This window comes from Nymphaea colorata, chromosome 6, assembly GCF_008831285.2.
Source record: "Nymphaea colorata isolate Beijing-Zhang1983 chromosome 6, ASM883128v2, whole genome shotgun sequence".
In the NCBI taxonomy this organism is placed as follows: Eukaryota; Viridiplantae; Streptophyta; class Magnoliopsida; order Nymphaeales; family Nymphaeaceae; genus Nymphaea; species Nymphaea colorata.
The window spans coordinates 1,642,488-1,663,165 of NC_045143.1; the positions used below are offsets into that span (position 1 = coordinate 1,642,488).

Genomic DNA, 20,678 nt, shown 5'->3' on the forward strand with positions numbered 1-20,678 from the left:
AACTAAACATCTTAGTTTTCGTGTATAGTATGACAACTAAAATTTAGTTCTATGCTGAACTATATGTTGTAAAATTGGTTTTAGCAAATTAACTTTTCCTCATTCTTCCAGCTATTAAATTTATTATTTCATCACTTCTGCTATGTTCAGTTCTCAATAGAGCTCGAATACAATCTGAGTTGTGAATAGTTGCTGCAGGGATTGTTGTTGCTACAGGTTGGTTGTGCTACAAAGAACGTCAGTACGAGATGACTCACTCCTTACTGGTTTGCTGACATCCCTAAATTTTTAATGATAAGAAAATGAACGAAATGCATTTTACCACACCAAGCCACAGACAAAAGGATGATTTAATGTAAGAAAGCATCTAACTTAACCTTTGGCCTCTTTAGTGACTCTTGGTTAGAACTTAGAAGCTTAGCACTAAGCACCGTAAGAATATGCCAATCTGTAATGGTCTGTTTTAGTGTGAGTAGAGTTGTTAAATGTGATTAAAGCTCTAACTGATCAGATAGATTGCATGTATCTAACTCAGACTGGATCCAATTTTTGGATATGAATGAAGGCAATGATCAAATGGTAAGTATATTTACTAATTGGCTCTCCCTCTATTATTTTTTTCACGATTTTGTTGTAATTTAACAAGAATCCTTCAACAAAATTATGATTTTCGGGACTCCAGTTGGTTGCATAATACAACAATATCGTTTATTGGTAATATTTAACAAAATTATTGACCATTTATAATTTTATATATATATATATATTGATTTTTTGAAATACAACCATTGAAACTGTCTACGTCTATCTGCATAGAAAATAATTTAAAATGTGTAAATTGAATTTTGTAGTAGAAATGCTAACTTATGGGACTGTTGGAGAAAGTAGCCAACTTATGTTACGGTTGAACTGAAATCTTGAGTTTCAACGAAAGAGTGGAGTAGGTCGCTCGGTAGTGAGGTCACATCAGCTAGCCCATGCTTGCTGACGGCATTTAAAGACACCTCTAAGTTGCTCAACTTTCGATATATTTCTTCTTGTTCCTTTTCTGCTGTGTGGTAATTCTTAATCTTATGAGAGAAGAAGATTGGACCTTTGATTGCCCTATGAGCTTAGGTGTCGGGGTCTGTTTCAGTTGGCAGACCCACGATTAGAAGCGGGAGTGGAGTGCAGGAATTTTATTTTATGTTACAGGAGCTGAAATATTATTTTTTAAAAATTTTATATAAGTTAAAGTAAAATTTTTAAAAATATGAAGGGGATCATGGTCTCTGCCGGCCCTCCCTGCTCCTCCCCTGGTTTGAAGCCTTTGATATTTTTACGAAAAAACAAAAAAACATTCAATCGGATTAATCTCAACTCAATCTTGACCTCATGTGTCGGTATAAAATTTCACACCTAATGTATCAGTCTAAAATATGTGTCTGTATTTATGTATACATGTATGTATTATAAATTTATAAAGACAGTCAACTTTGTATGAGGTAACAAAAGCAGAGTTTAGTTTCAACCCATCTCATTTATCTGCATATTTAAGTGTGGCATTTGTTACCAATATTCAAGAAACATTATGTTCTTGTTAACCAAGCGCAAAGTTTTGCTAACCTGCAATTATCGTAATAGGAAATAAGACTGAGCATCGGGCTGGCCCAACCTGCTTCAAAATAAAATGAAGAGGTTGCGGATGAAATTCACTAATCTAGATTAGATTAGACAAACGTTGTGCATGAAATATATTTTTAGATACCAAATGAAACTTCAGGATATCTCTTACAGCTCACAGTCTTTTCATTCCAAAAGGGCTTCGTGGAAGTACTAACTGTCCTGTCTAAAGATGGAATATATTCTAGTTGTTTTACTGAGCCAGGAAAAGTATATGCGTTTTTTAATCAGAGCATGCCGCATATTTTTAAGACAAAGTGTGTAAGTGAAAGAAGCAAAGACAGAAGGTAAAGATTCACATCGGACTATTCACCAAACCCTCTAGATCAGATTGATCTGACATCCATTGTGGTCGTTCATTAAATTATGAGAGCTGATTAATATTTGGCCACACAAGTTGTATATACCTATGATTTCAAATTGAGATTTAGATCCATGAAAGCGTATTCCTAGCTTTTTCTTAACTTGGTGCGCGTGAGCACGAGCTACCTAGTGGGTCTTAAAGATGTTTCGGAACATAGGTGAACCTATAAGATACCCACCAACTTGAGTGTCGCACTACTTCTGTCCTAAACTAATTAAATTGCCGATAAGAGTGAATCTCATTTGTACAGCCATCCTACCAGCTATGTTAAGCTTCTTGGGGAATCGGTATAATGATTAAAAGAAACCTTTTTATCAGTGGTGAAGCTAGAAATTTCTTGTTAAAGGGCACTCTAAGTGTAAATTTCAAACTTGAAGGGGCGGGCATTAGTATGTAAAAAATAAAAAACTAATGAAGTTTTTATATATAAATAATGTAAATTTAGTGGTCTGGTGTAGGCAATTACCTACTCCAACCACAACGCGGCTCCGCCATTGCTTTCATGTAGCTATTTGGTTTATGCAGAAAATGTGCAATGGGCAAAAACATGGCAAGCATTAAAGTTAAAGAGCTCGATCGAGAAGAGAAGTTTGATTATATTAAGACCCTTATAAGTACATGCATATAAGGATGCATATCTTTAGTTTAGATCGTTTGAAGTGTCTGACTAACTTCATTTCCGAGCAAAGTTAAAATATAAGCTGCCTTCAATGCTAGAGAAAGGGCGGGAGACTAGCAACTGTCAAACAATGACCCGTTTCTCGTGTTGTCTTTCAGGTCCAGTGAAGTCATTAGTTCAATAAACAAAATGACAGTGATCCTCTTTCTGTCTTTCTTTTATAAAAGTGGAAGAACTTGTGTGCTTCAAAGAAGAACGTTCCAGAGCACAAGATGATAAGGGTTTCACTTTAAGAATCTTTTTTTGCACCCCAAAAGCCACGCATGCATCAGAAAAAATCAGAAGTCGAATATATATATATAGATATAGATATATATATATATATATATATATATATATATATATATATATATATATAGAGAGAGAGAGAGAGAGAGAGATGGATAAAAACCAAACATTTAGGTCACCATTAAAAACCAGATCCATTAATTTTTTTTTTAAAATTGTATTTTAAATAAAATATAAACATCTTAATATTTTTTATAAAAACTATTTTGACTTTAAATCAAGTTGTTTTTATGAAAGAGAGCCATTCATTTTTTCTTACTATAAAAATACTATTGAAACCCAAAAAACGATCAATTTAATATATATTTTGCATCAACCTATCTTTAAAATCATATTAGTGAGGTTAGATTGGAAAAAGAAAAAAACTTTAAATATTATATTTAAAGGGTCTTGATTTTGTCAATGGCCTATTGGTTTGGTTTTTACCAATCACTCATGTGTGTGTGTGTGTGAAGACTTGGATTTCTCTCGCTGTCAGAATGTTCTAGCCTTTCACACGTGCAGCCCGATTAGCATCGGACAGTAATATAGCATTAGCGCATGTGTGTGTGTGAATGATGACTTTAGTTATCTAAAGTCACTCAACCATCTAGCCAAGGCCGTCTATCTAAAGCAAAAGACTAACAAGAGAGTGATGTAAACTAATATTAGATGATGAAAATACCCATCACATCTTTTTCTTTATTTTTTTCTTAAATGTCTATCATGTAGATTGGATGGTGCAAATTAGACAACATATTGACTCTAAAATACTAAAGTCACCATTCAACTTTTTATAATTTATATATGATCTTGCTTTTCTCTCAACCACTCAATTTGACAAAAGATCAAGAGTTGTCCTCTAACTGCACATCCAACATCTATATATATATATATATATATATATATATATATATATATATATATATATATATATTCACACACAACACACCCAAAAAAAAAAAAAAAAAACCAAATTCTTCTCTTCCGCCAATCTAAGTTTTCCAATTTTAAGTATCTACTTTTCTAATTTGCGCCATGTTTTATGAACAGGCCCGATGATTAGATGAAAGCCCAGTTATAAGCAATTGGCTTTTTCTAACTGGACATGAAACTTCTTGATTAACAGCATTTTCATGTCGGCTTCAAGTATTGGTGGAGTAGTTACAAACGACGTCGCCTTCGATTGAAGCACGATCAATGGATCGATCATCGCGTCGTGGTTAATTTGGATTGCTCCCTGAGGATGTTTGATGGGGGCGATCAGCTGTGTACTAATAATTCTTTCAACTAAGTGACTAATCATGTCAAGGGAGTCGTTGATTTATTATTTGCTTGTTTATTTGTTTTTGGCACGAGAAAACTGCATACCATACTTTTGACAGAAACAATTCTTGCCTCAGCTCTCAGAAATTTCCGGCATAAGCAATGGGTTGAGGAAAAGCAGTGGGCGCACGAACGTGAATGTGCCGGATTCAGACCGGATCTTATAGTATTCATTATGTTTGATTTATTTGTTCATGTACTTGAATTTGAATTCGGATTCGAACTCCACTAAAGAAAAGTTTAAACTGTGTTTGGCTTTTGAACTTTAAACTTGAAATCTTAATCAGATATAAGACGTTCGAGTGTAACTTTCAAATTCACAACCATTCCTTAAATCATTCAATATGTATAGATGTTGGACATAGGCAAATATAGTGATGTTCATTATCGATTCATATACTTCTTTAAAACCATGTCTGAATCTGGTCGGATATTATTGCTTAAATCCAAATCCGACTTCATTTCTTAATTGGATGTTAGAACTTTTTTATATCGGAAAAAACAATTGGATCCGATGCCCAATGTAATCTGATTCATTGACATCCTTTTTAAGTGTACGTCCAAACTCAAGCATCAGTAGGTTCAATTCATTATCCATGGATTCCAACTCCTTAAAAGATCTATGAGATCATTGACCAAGCATCTTCCTTTTTCCCTATCTGTTGCCGACGGCAGATGCCGATTAGTAGCGTGCATTCAGACTTCAGATTTTTTGCCACTATAATAACTGGATTCCTTCTGCTTTGAGTGAATGCTAAAAAAAGGTGGGAGGTGAAAGGACTTGATACTCTTCAATTGAAGATATATGGAACGTCTTCAAAAGGAGATGGTATATATGCTGGCACTCAAAGTTCTGCTTTTTCGACCACCGAAAGGTGATACTAAACATGTTTTTTTCAGTTTTCAATTACAAAAAAAGAAATGTTTGCCCCCCCCACTAGGTCTGTCTCGAGTTTCTTTACTTGGTTCGTTGTTTAATTGATTTAAATAGCTTTTCTGTAGTTTTCTTGCCGCAAAACTAGACTATTTTGTTCAAATCTAAATGTTATTTGGTGAAACTTTCATCTGAATTCAAATTCAAATCCACGCCACTGGAGTTGAATCCAAATATCAGTATGTTCTAATAGCAGATTCGATGAAGACAATGAATGGAAGCAACTTCGATGCAATATTATGTTTGGCCAAAGTCAAGCTGAGGTCTCACTTGGAATGTTGATGCAAGGCCCATCCTTCGCGAGAAACACCTGATTTGAATGCATATTGGAATCCAACAACCGATCAAATTCATTTCAGACATTTCATAATTATTCACTTGATTTACGCTCGGGAATGAGAGACCATTCCTCCATGTGCTAACTGTAGCGTTCTATGCAGATCATGGGCGGAGTTAGGAATTTTTTATTTAAAGGTTAAACTATTGTTTCAAAATTTTGACTTATGATAAAAATAACTTTTTAAAATTTCTATATCGGCTAAATGATTTTTTTTTTTAAATTTATAGGTAGATTTTTTTTTTTTTTGAAAATTTAAGGTAGAAGCCATGTCTCTCGCCAGCCCCATGGCTTCATCTCTGACTGGGGTCATATTCTACGAGTCATTTCATAGTAAAAACAATTAAAATGTTCCTACTTTTAAGGCAGACATAGTCAAACCAGGTTTATTAATATATGAGGCTAGTTTGATGGCTTGGTAGACTATCTTATGAACTTTGACAAGACTTGAAAAATCAGAAGGCTGGCTGTCCATGCATGTTACAATTTACATGAAACACCAAACTCCGGCCGTTAGTGCAGACATTCAAGAGTGGCCGTCATACATCCATGTCCTCAGATTTGGAGGATCACAAGTTTGTACATCGGATTCAGGCAGTGACAGGACGTTGACTGCTTCCGTCTGCCACCACATACCTTAGTTGGCGCGGATGACTCGACGCTGGATTCTCCGGCGATAATTTTGGAGAACCACATTATGAGGTCATCCAATGAAACACGTAGAAAGAACGGGAGAGTCCAAGAAAGCGACCAGCGGCTCCATGGATGAAGAAGCTTAGCTTAGCTAAGCTGCAAAGTCGCACATTCGAAACCAAATTGGCTGGATTGGGACCCGAGAAACATATTATATTACTAGTTGCATCGAGAGACCAGAGAAAATTATTTTAGTATAAGAGTTGCATGGAAGCGTTTGACGAAAGTCACTGTAACTTTAATGGTTTTCAATTTCCTGCAAACCCATTTCAAGATTTGCTCGATCTCACTCGCTGACGTAAATGAATCAAGCATCAAGATCATTTATCTAGAAGATGCCAAGCTTCGAAGCCCGGCTCAATCCTTGGTGCAGCCATTGAGTAGCAGCTCAACGAGAAAGGGTGCAAAGCGAGGGACAGCGCAAAAGGGATCAGATGACGAGCTAGTTGGGTGGGGTGAGAGTGGGTCACATAACATGAGGATGGCACCTGACCGGCCGTATATATGTGTGTCTGTGTGTGGAGGCGGCAGCATAGCAATAAGCAGAGAGCGCAGAGGAGATGCCCATCATAAGCGGGTGGAAGAGGAAGGGCGGACGATAAATAGGGGGAAGGCAGCCAGTTCTTGTGCTTCTCTTGTCATACTTCTCCTGAGTTTGGTGCTATCCGAGTCTTCCATTTGTTGCGGAGATAGAGGGAGAGGAAACGCAGATACCAGGAAGCGGCAGAGGAGGATGAGCCAGGAGGGCCAAGCGGCGAACGAGATGGTGGAGGACGGGTGCTTCTGCTTCGAGCAAGAGAGCGTCTTCACCGTCAGTAAGACGTCGCACTTCTTCGCCGGCGACGGGTTCAACGTCTACGATTCCAAGGGGGAGGTCGTGTTCAGGGTGGATAACTACGGGGGACCAGATACGAGGGATAGAGACGAGATGGTTCTCATGGACGCGCAAGGCAAATGCATCCTCACCGTCAGGAAAAAGGTTCGCCCTCATCTCCTCTTCCTCTACGTCTTCTTCTATTCGCCTTACTTTCACATCGGGCCCCGTAGGAAAAGCCTAGATGCCTCTGTTCCGCTTTCTCTCCTCTTATTTGTTCTTCTCTTCTTGGAAACTTTCATTCATTTGATCACATCCACACCAGCAAAAAAAAAAAATGACAATTAATTAATGTGTTAAGCCCCCCTGATCTTCCCGTCTATTCACCTTCTTGAACCAAACTTGCACACACACAGAGAAGAAGAAAAACTAACATTAGTCGTCTCCTGAAATGGGAAAGCAGAGGCCGAGCCTCCACCATCGGTGGGAAGGATTTGAAGGAGAGAGGAAAGATGGGCAGAAACCCAGCTTCAGCGTGAGGAGGTCGTCCATCATCGGCACCGGCGGCAGCAACACCTCCGTCACGGTGGAAGTGTACGGCAGCGACACCAACTCTATCTCTGCCGAATACCAGATCGACGGGTCTTACCCCCAGAGATCCTGCACCGTTTACGACAGCAGCTCGAGGGAGACGCTGGCAGAGGTGAGGAGAAAGAAGGTGAGCGACGAGGTCGTGCTTGGGAAGGATGTCTTCTGCCTCTGCGTCAAAGCCGGGTTCGATAGCGCCTTTGCCATGGGAATGGTGCTGGTATTAGACCAGATCTACGGGGATCAGCCCGCTACCACCTTGCACGACGCCCCTGCCATTACACCCACTCAGCAGCAACTCCCTCTGGAGACCTCTTAATGGCCTTCATCTTTCATCTGTAAGAACAAGGAGAGGAAGACTCTGTGTGCGTGTGCAAACACGTGCTTGTGTGTGTTTTCGCGTGTGTGTGAGGCTGTAGTGTAGCTGTTCTTCATGGTCGACAAAGACGAATTTCTCCGATTCTGTATATGACCCCACTGTCTCCTTCGAATTCCTTATAACATGACGACACACGTTTTGTTTGAGTTCTCTGTATGATTCGGAGGAAAGATTTTTCTTTGAGGCAGTACCGGAGATAAAAGAGCTTTGGAAATTCTCATTCCTTGAGGAGCACAGTACATATAAATAACCTAATAGCACTGTTAAACACACACACACACACACACATATATATATATATATTATATATGCAGTTCCTGCTTTCAAGCATGCCTGCGTACTGTTATTGGGTGATAATTAGTTTGAAGTATTTTTTTAAACATACTGCCACTTCTGCAGCTTCTTATATGATATCGGAATTCCAGAGCATGCAAAGTCTAAATATCCCGAAACTTTTGGAACATGGTTCTGCAAGTGGCTGACAATGTCCATGGAAATCCATGGTAGGACTGTTGAATAAAATTATGAGGAAAAGAAAAATCACTAGCATAAGGCCATATTCTCGTCAAACGTATCACCCGAGATTGCCAGTTACAACTTGGAAGAATATGTAACTATATGGTAAGAACAGAACCATGGTTAGGGAAGGTTGGAGAAATTTACAGCCTCAGGCGTGCATGGGCATTGATGTTAGTGGAGAAAATAAAAGGCCTAGCCACTTTCATACGCTTACTCATTAAATGGACGAATTCATACAATAAAGAAAAGAGTAACCAGCCCCGGAGGCATCCAAATCTCAGATTTGGTAAAATAGGCCCGGCCGGTTAACCAGTAAAAGCCAGATCGGGTGCTTCACCAGCCCAAGATCGGCAAACAAGTTAACTGAAAAGGAAAAACCTGGATGCCATTTCGCCAGGAACTCAGAATACATTGGTACAATTTTTAGAGATCAATCGTTCAGCTACAAAACTAATACAATTACATGAAACCATTCTCTAATGCTGTGGAATTGTTGGCCGCTTTTCAATCATCTCGTACTGGAGGATGAAATTTTCCTGCAGTTCATTACAAACATTTGTCGCATGAGACGATAGTAACATATAATAAGCTACAAGATTTGAAGTGCCATTTTCAATCTAGCAGACTCCATTTTCAAACTAGCAGACTTCCTTAACCTTAAATAAAGATCCCAAACAGGACCCAAGACGTTAATTTGAGGACAGGCGACTCAAGAAGCCTACAAACATAAAAAAACCTCAAGCCTCTTAAAGAGACGTGATCTTTCTTGAGCCTCCATAGGGTAAAGCTTAAGCATGTCAAATATGAGTTTAAAAATTAAATAACAGTCATATCACTACTTTCTACGTCCATTAACATGAAATAAGGTTCTCTCAGAAAAGGATAGAATCCCGACCCAGAATTCTGTTACGAGCTTCATACTGTTCTTCACAAGGGCTTAATTGTCAGGGCTCTCTCTCTCTATATATATATTTTATAAGGGCATACTAGCAAAATTTAATATGAAATGGCCTAGCAATCTTCAACGACCCTTTTAATAATTTAAAATCTTGATCCTAGGCAAAATCACCATACAAAAAAATTCTCTACCCTACTGAAAACAAAGGCATGCAAACACACAGAACGTGAGAAAGGAATGCAAGTTGGGACGAATTTTAATAGCTTCCAAACCTTACGAACAGTATCCCACGTGTTAGGATCAAAAGCAAGATATGTTCCTCTCTCGTATGTGTGTGTCCTAACAAGAGGTTCCATATTTGGAGGCCTTAAAAGCCACAACCGCAGTTCTTTGTGGTAGAGCCAACCCTGGTTCATCCTGCAGAAAAACCAAAAGAATGATTAGGACATACAGAAAAGGATGCAACTGAAGGCATCAGTAGCAGATGGAATACAGCGGTCAGATATGCATTCAGGTGTTAACAGATATTGCCTATATTGTCAATATCGCTTATAGATAACACTGGGGTTTTACTCGTGTTAACGAACCAGACCCCAGGTTCCCAGCCACATTGGTTTTGAGCTGTATATCCAAAAATAGCATACAATCAAAACTAAAACCAAGACAACTCTTTATAGATACAGCTTAAAGTCTAAGTAGCTTCCAGCAAGTGATGTGCATACAAAATCTTTTAGCACTGAACATATACAAGTCCCTGTATGTGTTTCAGTTAGAGAGAGAGAGAGAGAGGAGGAGGCAGAGAGAGGGAGAGAGAGGGAGAGAGATTACAGCTCATTGGCAGCATACAACTGAGCTTCATCATTTGGCATACTGCAACCAAAGGAAAATACCAAAAGAAGCTTTAGTTGCACTGCAACAAAGGTAAAAATTTAGAACATCGGAAGAATTTTACAAAGAAATACCTATAAAAGATATAAAGTAATGTTTCTGGCCGGAATCTTGAAAAGTATCCTGGCTACATTCATTAAAACAAGTCAGAATTATACATATTAAAAGAACTGATGCACAATAATCCAATGACCACCGAACATTTTGAAACCACTCACTTGCAATTTAGGTGCAGGTTGTACATAACACTGTGGCAGAGAATACTCAGGATCACCCTTTGCAGGTCCATCAGACCATGGGGAAGCAAAAGTTTTATGAAGATTGTCTCTTGAGTTCAAATTCAACCCCAGTGTTGTTAGATCAATTCCCAATGCAAGTGATGTAAGAACAGGATCACTCATCTTTATAACATTTAATAGTCCAAGCAGGCCAAAACGGTCTGGAGTAGCTTGGCTGCTCTGCAACGATTTCAAACTCTGATCTCTATATGACTGCTGAAAGGGCATCACTTGTTGCATGCGAAACTGTGACTGGTTGGATTGGTGATACTGCTGAATAAGCTGATCATAATTAGGATTAGGACTGTTCATGGGTCTCAATCCAAGGTTAGCCGTACTGCTGGTCTGGACCTAGTAGAGCAAAAGCCAATATCAGGATAATTATCAGGAAACTGCAAAGATTGAACCACAGCCATAATCACCAATATTACTAACAAAACAACAATAGTATCGTGGTGCCAACAAAAAGGCCTTCAAAAAAAGATGAGAAGTAAAATAGCATCATACTTCAAAGTAGTGGAAAAATGAAAAGCATATACCACAGGATAGTTTCATTTTTTGCCTATTTAATGACAAAAGGTATAATAATAAAATCTATAACGTCAGCAGAATATTTTTGAAACGCAATTCAAATGTGCATTTTTAATATTTTTGAAACGCAATTTAAATGTGTATTTTTCATTTTATTTGGAATGAAGACCTAGAAAATCTCATCTCACCACCAAGTTGGGATGTCAATGAAATTTTCATCTTCAAAAAGTGAAAACCCATTTATTTAAAAAGTTGTATTTTTTTTATCCTACACATTCACCTTTTTTTTTCATCTAGTTAGCTTGTTTTTTATCAATAGATCAGTTCCATACCTATTTGCCATGTAGGAAATTTATCACTCTGTTATCTATTTTAATAGCCAAGGTATTCTATTTACTTTTAGCATTTTCGTTCAAACAAAGTGGCTTTTAATCTAAGACTTACAAGAAAAGAAAAGCTATTGAACACATTCTGGGCAAAGAACTCGCTAAGAAATTTCCGAGCAAAACTGATTCATAGCCATCAGTGGACCATATACCCACTTTTGAGCTTGGCAACTCCAAAAGGAGGGATGCATAGCATCAGTTACTGAACTCCATAGCTCAAATTTGGCCATCCAAAACTTAGCAGCTCATGAAAATTTTGACAAGTGAAATCCATAAAGCCAAGAGCTTCAGCATCCCTTTTTCAGAGAATCTGTCTCTCAAAGACTGATTGTGCAATGAAAGAAAGGGAGAAGTAAGAACTTAAACAAATCATCGATAGAAAGAATACCTGAGAGTGATAAGATGCAGGCATGCCATGTGAAGAGGGAAATATATCAGAACCATGCAGGTGAAGAAGATCTGGAGTGCTTGCAGCTGCATAAGAAGCCCCTGGGTTGCTTATTGAGGAAGCATGATGTTGTTGTTGTTGTTGTTGCTGCTGCTGCTGTTGCTGTTGTTGCTGCTGTTGCTGTTGCTGCTGCTGTCGATGAGTCACATATGGCCCTGCCAAGCTGAATCCAGCAGATCTTCCCATCTGCATTTCACATGCAAATTTAAACTCAGTAACTCTTCTTAACCTCCAAAAAGTGAAAAACTAATTTAGATTGACAAACAATAACAGAAATCCAACAGAATCAAGAATATGCAACAAAGAACTGAAACCTATGAAGTTGCATGGACTTGATTCAAGCCAGCCCTTAGACCCTCCTTCAACCAGACCAAAGATACATGAATGTTAGGAGTATCCTAATGGAAATAGATCAATGCAAAAGAAAGACCAGACATACAGGAAAATGCTGAGACTGCATCATTGACATGGCATTTTCATGGTGTGCTTCTTTCTGATGCAAATCCATTCCGAAATCAGCATTATTACCTGCTTGAATAAAACCCAGAAAGCAAAAAAATTAGACACCTCGGCTACTGCTGAAACAGACAGCAGCACAGCAATCCAGGATGCATAGAATTATTCTGTAAGTCTGATTGTTTCCGGATTTGCAAGTGCGAACTGACATAAAAATGACAGTGCCATGTAAACCCAAGCAAAACAAAATAAATGAACGATAAAGAGTAGCTATAGCTCCATTCCATCATGCAAGACTACCATAGCAAAACTACACAGTCAATCATCAATTGCAGAATCCCATCAATTAATCATTGACTCAGTCACATGAGTATCTCAGTAAGATTCACGTACCCATCATACCCATACCTAAAGAGGCTACTTGGACACACTTGGGTATTTTTAGCTCCAAACTACTGAATTTTACTTGATTTAAGCTTTTCTAACTCAGTTTTCATTCTATTTTCTAGAGTTATTGTTCATTAACATATTAATGTTTTTATTTATATCACTTGTTTTTTAAAATGTTAATTTCATTTTGATTTTTTTGTGTAATTTTGCATACCTAGATTTTCTAGCATTACCACGTCCATACCTCTATCTCTGTACCCATACCCATGTGACTTAGGTCATTGATAACTTGCAAATCCACCACTGCCACGGTTCTGCCATGGCTCAACTCTGCTTAATTATATTGGGCAAGGGCTAAGTCACATGAGTACAGGTATGGTTTGGATACGGAGATATACTACGGACACAACAACTTTAAAAAGCATGGGTACAAGGGTACAACAAGATATATATATATATATATATATATATATATATATATATATATATATATATATATGTGTGTGTGTGTGTGTGTGTGTGTGTGTGTGCAAAATAACTCAAAAAAAAATCAAAATCAAAGCAACATTTAAATAAACAAGTGATATAGCAAAAATTTTTACATTTTAATAAACAATAACTGTAAAAACAGAATGAAAACTGAGTTGGAAAAAATTAAATCAAGTAAAATTAAGCAATTTGGATCAATTTCGATCTAAAAAGTACCCAAGTGTGTTCAAGCATCCACTTTGGGTACGGGTACGGTGACACAAGTATATGGCCCTTACTGGCGTACCCATGTGACTTAGGGCAAGGGACAATTTGCCTAGCAAGTGCTTATCAACCGCAATTGATGGCAAAGCTACATCTCTCCACCAACTGGAACAGAACCTTCTTGTGACAAATTAGTTCCAAGACCACCAACTACAGTAGTATTTTATTCACTAATTGGGAAGTGCTTTAAGGAATTTAAATGCTTTCATAAATAAACTAAAGTGAAGAAGAAAGCATTTTATTAGTAATTATGACTTCCATGATAAGAACATAAACATGGCATCAGAATCTCTGATGCTTGTGAGAAAACATGAGTACCATGGTCAGCACATGCAGTAAAAGGAAAAGTAAAGCTAAAAGCAACTAGCAGATAAAATGCAAAATGATTACTTGCATGGACAAGCACTTCAGTAATTCAATCAACATAGACCAACAAGCCAAGGTTTTGCATAGACAAAATTAACAAAGAGATAGATGAAGCCAAAATTATGAAAGGCCATGAAAAAGGGACCTTTGAATCCTGGAAGGGCCGGAAAGTCTTCATTTTGGATACTGAACTCTTGACTTTGTTGAACTATGGAACTTACACCAACACCTTGTTTTCTTAATGAACCTGCATAAATACATCAATCAACAAGTTGGAATGGAATATCAGAATTTTGTGACAGAATACAAGTAAGGCCATCCCACCTAATTGCCCTTGAGGCCCTCCAGCGGAGCTTGGACGGCCAGTTAATTGAGGAAAATCATTTATGTCAAATGGGGAACCATCATTAGCATTTACATCATTTGACATCCCCAGGGTGCTTAATGGATTATTCCCTGCTGCTTGGTTTTGAGCCAAGGGACCTCCTGATGTAGAGAATGAACTACCTAACATGGGAAACATTTGTGGAGCTGTACAACCAACAAAGGTATTAAACGCACTGAATTACATAAACTCACCCAAGTTGATCAACATAGAGATGAAAAAAAATCTAACCAAAGTTCACTGCAGTACATCATTTCCTATTAGCAATCACATTGCAAATATCATTTATGCACTTCAATGTTCAAACATGCATGCTCTTATGCATGCTAAGGGATCCAGGGCTGCCAAAGTTGAATGTTAAAAAAAAAAATGATCCTTTTAATTTGATCTCGTAGAAGCAATAGGCATGAAAGAAACTAAAACAATTAACATTCGCTTTGGCATGCAAAAACCATCCAACTATCTGAAGCTACATCAAACAGCTGACAACTTTTTAGATACAAGTCTCCATAAAGCATCATATCAAGGACAAGACAACTCCAAAAGTACAAGGACAGAAACATCCTATAGTAATAGCATGGAAAAAAGAAAAAAGAATTTTATAGTGGCCTTCTAAGATTAGTTAACCACTGTTTGCTATTAAGGTATAAGCAAGCCTTAGTTCTGTTAACATAAATAAATATATCTACATATATATAGCCATGGGGCACTTTCAACAGCCCTTGTGTCCATCAATAAGCACTCTCCCTTCTATATTTTGTGCAAGATTGTATGCATTTATGTGATATAACAAAATCTTTTCATTATTATTATTGAGTGCACAAATTGTATCCCTGATTCTATTAGAATTGAGATTACTTCAGAGCATGTATTTTGTGATGATATTGAAGAAGTCGCTTTTATTTCATCATGCAAGAGGAGCTTCCACCCTTGCATGTTAGAACCTAAAATGAGGCATATTCAAGTAATAAGCAACAACTGTATACATGAAAGAAGCTAAAAAAGCAAGAGAAAGAAGTAGCAAAAGAAATAAGTACATATAGAAAGATGCACCAAGGAAGTAACATGTTAAACAAAGTACTTGTATGACTTAGTTATCACAACCATAAGCCAAAGGGCCCTACTGAGTGCGAAACAAAGCCATGGAACTCATGCTTCTGGAGAATCTGGTGAAAGAAAATTGCATGATAACTTAAATATCAGAATTTTTTCAAGAAAATCATGGTAAATTGAACACTACTAGCTGGTGGAAAACTGCAACTAAATATTTGGTACATAATAATAGAGGAATTGAAATGTCATATATTAGATTGGTAGCATATTAACATAGAAAATCAAAGCCAGGATAAATTATTCTATGTATCTAAGATAGCCCCGCATTGCTCAGAAGGAAGAAATTCCCATCCTTAAGAGTTAAGAGGATTTAGGCACCTCGGAATACAATAGTTTAAGTATTATATTGTGTCCATATTGCCACAGCAGATGCCATTCAAGACTTATGTTACTTCCAAACTTGTGGAGGGTGAGGCAACAAATGCTCAGAATTTCCAACATAGTGTCGCATATATGTGAGAAAAAAGATATGTCTTAGAAGATAGCAACAATATTGCTAAATTATAGACAAGCAGGACTTTGAAAAATAAGCACAACTTAGGCATTGCATTCCGTAACCCCATATAGGGAAAATACTGTCATGAAGTCCAACAAACTGCACCACCTAATTCTTTAAATGTACTGGCAATTCGCTATGCACTTAAGATGTTCATATCTGAAACCACAATCACATCTAAACTGTTTGAGCAGAATGGTTGTAAAGCAGAATCTGCTTCCAAAATGGAGGAAAAAGAAATAAAAAAAGGTATAAAAGAGCATTAAGAACAAAAGATGTGGGGATAACCTTGCTGAAGCACACCACTCATGAGTCTGCTTGGTCCTTGAACGTTTAAACCACCACTACCACTATTGGCACTCAGATTTACGCGTGAGGCTAGTGCAGGCACACCCAATCCACCTCCAGAGCTTATGTTTCGTGCAACATTACTTGCACCAACCATGTTGCCAATGGAGTTGGTAAGTCGAGGACCAGTGTTGCCTAAAATAGGAGACACTCCTAGTCCAGGAACAGCACTCCGGTTACCAAGAGAAGCAGAGGTAGGGGGTATGCCAGGAATAGAACCACCAACTCCATTCATGCTGCTACTAAATGGAGGGCTTCCCACAACACTGATGTTTCCTCTATTTGTAACCCCAGAATGTCCGTGCAAACCTCCATGTGATAGCTGCAACCATGTCATAGTTTAAAGCCTTTAGTTGAAGCAGCTATCTTAGTTCAGATTAGTGGCACATCTGCGTGCATCTAAGAGCATGGGAGATAAAATGAAGCAGTGCACACGATGCATACATACACTTACAAAAACAGGCAAGCAGGTCCTCACTCACCTTTGTCTAACCAAATCATTGGGTGGCCAAAAGGTCCCATAGATCATGTTATATGCCTTTTTGTTTAGAAAAATAAATAGACAATCATCATGTCAAGATCTACAGAAGATTAGAAGGGTCTTCAACAGCTAAAATTTAAGATTGACCTAATTCTATAACTCACATAATCATGATTTCACTTTAACTGAAAGAACCATGATTGCACTAGGAAAGGAGATGAACTAGAGCAATAAAACCAAGTTGGCACGCACACATCTTGTCCCAGTAATTTCCAATAGTGTGAAATTTACACAATGTTGTAAAAGGTGTATGGCAACACTTATTGGTAAGGTACAAAATAAATAGGTATTGAAGCATAATGTAATGAACTCTAAAAATCATAAATTCCATTGGAAAACATTTTTACATCCATAAAAAATAGAAAACTTAGGAAAAAGTACAAAAAAAAGAACAAAAACGTTATATTACTGGAAAATGAAACTACAGTTTCATATTAAGATGGCCATGAACGGCATCTTAAAAGGAACAAGGTTTTAATAACTTAAATCATTCCCTATGCCTAAACTGATATCAAATAAATAAACATTAATGTCTATGACTTTAGTCTTTGAACAACGCAATTGCCATAAAGCTTCAAAAGTTTGAGTGTAGAAATAAGGTTGTACACAAAGAAACCATGAAAACCCCTAATTTTGATGGCGAAATCATCCCTTATAGTGAGCTTGATGACACTCTTAATATTCAGTTTTAAGGGTATTTATGTAAGTTTAAGTTTTTAAAAATTATATGCCACCTTTTATGTTTTGAAGGTGCAAGAAACATTTATACAATATCGTACCATAATGTTAGCCTTTTATGTTTTGAAGGTGCAAGTAACATTTATACAATCTCATACCATAATGTTAGATGCTGGGGTGTAACCTAAGTTACATCCATTACAGCATAATTACATCCCTGAAACTAGTCTCAAGTTGCATCACAATCACAACAGGTTCCTCTATAGTTACGATGCATAACATTACATAGCATATGATATTTTGCAGCACTTAGAACCCTGAATTTGCCCTATCAATTATTTATTAAGGCAAGGCAGGCACCTGAGAAAGTGCGACAGGAAGGTTGTTTGATGCAAATCGCCCAGTGGAAAGGCTACCAGAAGGCTGCTGAACACCGGTGGAAGGCACCCCACCCAAAGCTGAATTGCGAGACTGAAGGGATCCAGGCATATTATTCACATTGAAGCTCCCGTGGATATTATGAAGTCCTTGTAAAGAACCTACCAAGGAGGTGCTTCAGGATGTAGTTTCATCAATGCCATTAAAGAAGTGTAATTCAAGATACAAGGAACTCCTCTAACCTGAGTGGTGAAAAACAGGAGCAGATCCTGATTGGCCTGAAAAAGAGCTTGTAAAAGGCCTGCCTGTACTTGTAGAATCTGGAAGGTTCGTAGTTGAACCATTTAGAGTTGACTGCACAGTAAAAAAGTTCAGTTAAGGCAGATAGACCAGCCAGAATCTCCAACATATTAACAGAAAAATTGTTGACACAAACAAGAAATATAAAGCATCTGCAATAAAACAAGATATCTTGGAACAAGTAAAAATTCAAGAGTCAGATGCTTTGGCTTATCATTTTTTTCTATTAAATGCAAGGGCAAGATTTTTCTGAATTGCCAATTCCACGGATCATTTTTTCTTTTGAAACAAAGAAGAGCTCAGTGGCATGTAACCAGCCAATGAATTAAACCAGTAAAAACAGATTATGGACATAAATCATTAGTAGAGATGAAAACTGACACACGTTAATCAATAATAAAGGACTGAAATAGCTGACAATGAAACACCAAAGAAAGCACATGACGAAAGAATGCAAAGTAAAGTAAAAATGAAAAAGAGCCAAAAACCATGGTAACAGGCACCATTTCTATGTGCACGAGATCAAAGACATGAAATTCTAGAGAATAAAAGAATCACGACAATCAACCAGACCGGGAAGTCATTATAGGTGGAAAAAGTTAAAACATAGAAGACAAGGGAAAAGGGGCAAGGAGACGCGAATTCTCAAAGGAGAAGCATACGATGACACGAGTTCAGTCTCAGCAATCAAAAGCATGACTCGTAAAAAAAGAGCCAAAAACCATGATAACAGGTACCCATTTCTATGTGCACGAGATGAAAGATATGAAATTCTAGAGAATAAAAGAATCACGCAGGAAATCCGCAGCATGATGATCAACCAGACCGGGAAGTCATTATAGGTGGAAAAAGTTAGAACATAGAAGACAAGGGAAAGGTTGCAAGGAGACGCGAATTCTCAAAGGAGAAGCATACGATGACACGAGTGCAGTCTCAGCAATCAAAAGCATGACTCCTAAATTATCTAGCATCGTTATCTGAAGTTGAGCCATATCAAAAGCAAGCACGACTGGCGGGTCATCTACCAAAGCGAACAAACTAGTACGAAGAACCACATACTTGACCTATCTGACAAATGAAACTAAAACCGGAGCCAAATTTTTCCCTCTAGTTGTCATCTTTGAAAGGGAGAAAAAAACAAAAGTATCTTGCACATCCCCTCATACAGTATTTTTGCATTTTTGCCGCATAAATTTCTCCCAACAACGCGAGTTGCAGGCATCGAGAGGAGGATCATCTCTTAAGTAGCGGAAAGAAAAGAAGAACTCCTCTCCCTTACGGCCATATACAAGGGCAAGCACTAAAGACCAGATCACGCGGAAATCCCTTCACAATTTTGAAATGCATACAACGGAGGAGAGAAAACGAAACGAAAAAACGAGGTATCCTTTACCTGGAACAAAGACGCCGCCATACTTGAAAAATCCGTGTCTCCAAACTCGCTCACCTATCTCTACTTAGAGCGAAGAAACACAACGAAAACGATCGAGCAAGAAACAACGCCCTAATCCAGAACAGGCACCGAGTATCTCCAATCCAGAAAGGCTTTCCCACTAGAATCGAAACGCCTACTCCGGTGATGGGATGAAGCAGGCATCGTCGACTCACCCGAGCCCGCAAAACCCTGCCGCCCCACGCCTAGGGCAACTCCGCCACTCCCTGTTTATCTCCACCACGGATGGATCGATCGATCGATCGGATTTGATCGGCTGGGTCTGATCGTGGATTCGCGAGAGAAAGGGGGAAAGAGCTTGGGACGGCCAAAGAGAGGTAGAGAGAGGAGAGGAAAGGATTGGACTGATGAAGACGGACGAATCGGGTGAGGGCCAGAGGAGAACGCAGGGGGAACGGACAATGGGTGAGGGAACGGGACGAACGCAGATTCAAACAGGCGATGGTCCGGCAGAACAGGATCGCCTGGGTTCGACGTCCTATGCGCCATTATACAGAATGCCTCGCTATTCTTCAATTTCGTTTTACTTTTCCAATAAAGAATAACCCCGAAAAGTCCCTATAAATTTTAATTATAAGAAACTTTTGAATTAAAAACCATTTTTTTGCTGATAATCAAAGTAGCGGTGAATCAGAAAATTATTCGAGGCAGAATTCAAACAGAAGAGAAAATGATCACTGAAAATAGTTGAGAAAACAACCAATTAGTTAGAATATTTTTAAATGTAATTTGCATAATGAGAAACCCATAAAGCTTTTGAAAATGCTCATTTATGCACAAAGCAAACATAATCTCTTATATTGGTTTTGAGCATTTTGGATAGTCAATTTCATGATGAGGGTAAAAAAGATGGCGTATGTAAAGATCTACCTTAGAATCAGGGGATTAAATGCTCGCTGACACATCAATTGACATTAAAATATGTGATCAAAAATATGGTAAAAAGTTACTGGAGTTACCAAAATCAATAAACAAATATGCTTGCATTTTTGAGAACTCACATCCTGCTAGAAAACATTTAGTAGTATAC

At 38.0% G+C, this 20,678-nt stretch overlaps 2 protein-coding genes and 1 non-coding gene across 3 annotated transcripts; 2 read left to right on the forward strand and 1 right to left on the reverse strand.

The window, feature by feature from the left end:
- Positions 1-6,562: 6,562 nt before the first annotated feature.
- LOC116256071 (protein LURP-one-related 5) lies at positions 6,563-8,266 on the forward strand. Its single transcript, XM_031632226.2, has 2 exons — positions 6,563-7,241; positions 7,540-8,266. The coding sequence occupies exons 1-2, from the start codon at positions 6,738-6,740 to the stop codon at positions 7,981-7,983; spliced, it is 948 nt and encodes a 315-aa protein (XP_031488086.1). The 5' UTR covers positions 6,563-6,737; the 3' UTR covers positions 7,984-8,266.
- A 467-nt stretch (positions 8,267-8,733) lies between these two features.
- Positions 8,734-20,093, reverse strand: LOC116256149 (probable NOT transcription complex subunit VIP2). The gene is made up of 13 exons (XM_031632389.2): positions 19,589-20,093; positions 18,138-18,249; positions 17,878-18,056; positions 16,239-16,620; positions 14,281-14,487; positions 14,102-14,203; positions 12,431-12,519; positions 11,932-12,177; positions 10,567-10,977; positions 10,423-10,475; positions 10,289-10,330; positions 9,733-9,877; positions 8,734-9,098 (listed from the first exon to the last, which is right to left on the reverse strand). The coding sequence occupies exons 1-13, from the start codon at positions 19,607-19,609 to the stop codon at positions 9,039-9,041; spliced, it is 2,049 nt and encodes a 682-aa protein (XP_031488249.1). The 5' UTR covers positions 19,610-20,093; the 3' UTR covers positions 8,734-9,038.
- LOC116256943 (small nucleolar RNA snoR35) lies at positions 18,138-18,221 on the forward strand. The gene has a single exon (XR_004173263.1). It is a non-coding gene; the product is annotated as a small nucleolar RNA snoR35 (small nucleolar RNA).
- Positions 20,094-20,678: the final 585 nt, after the last annotated feature.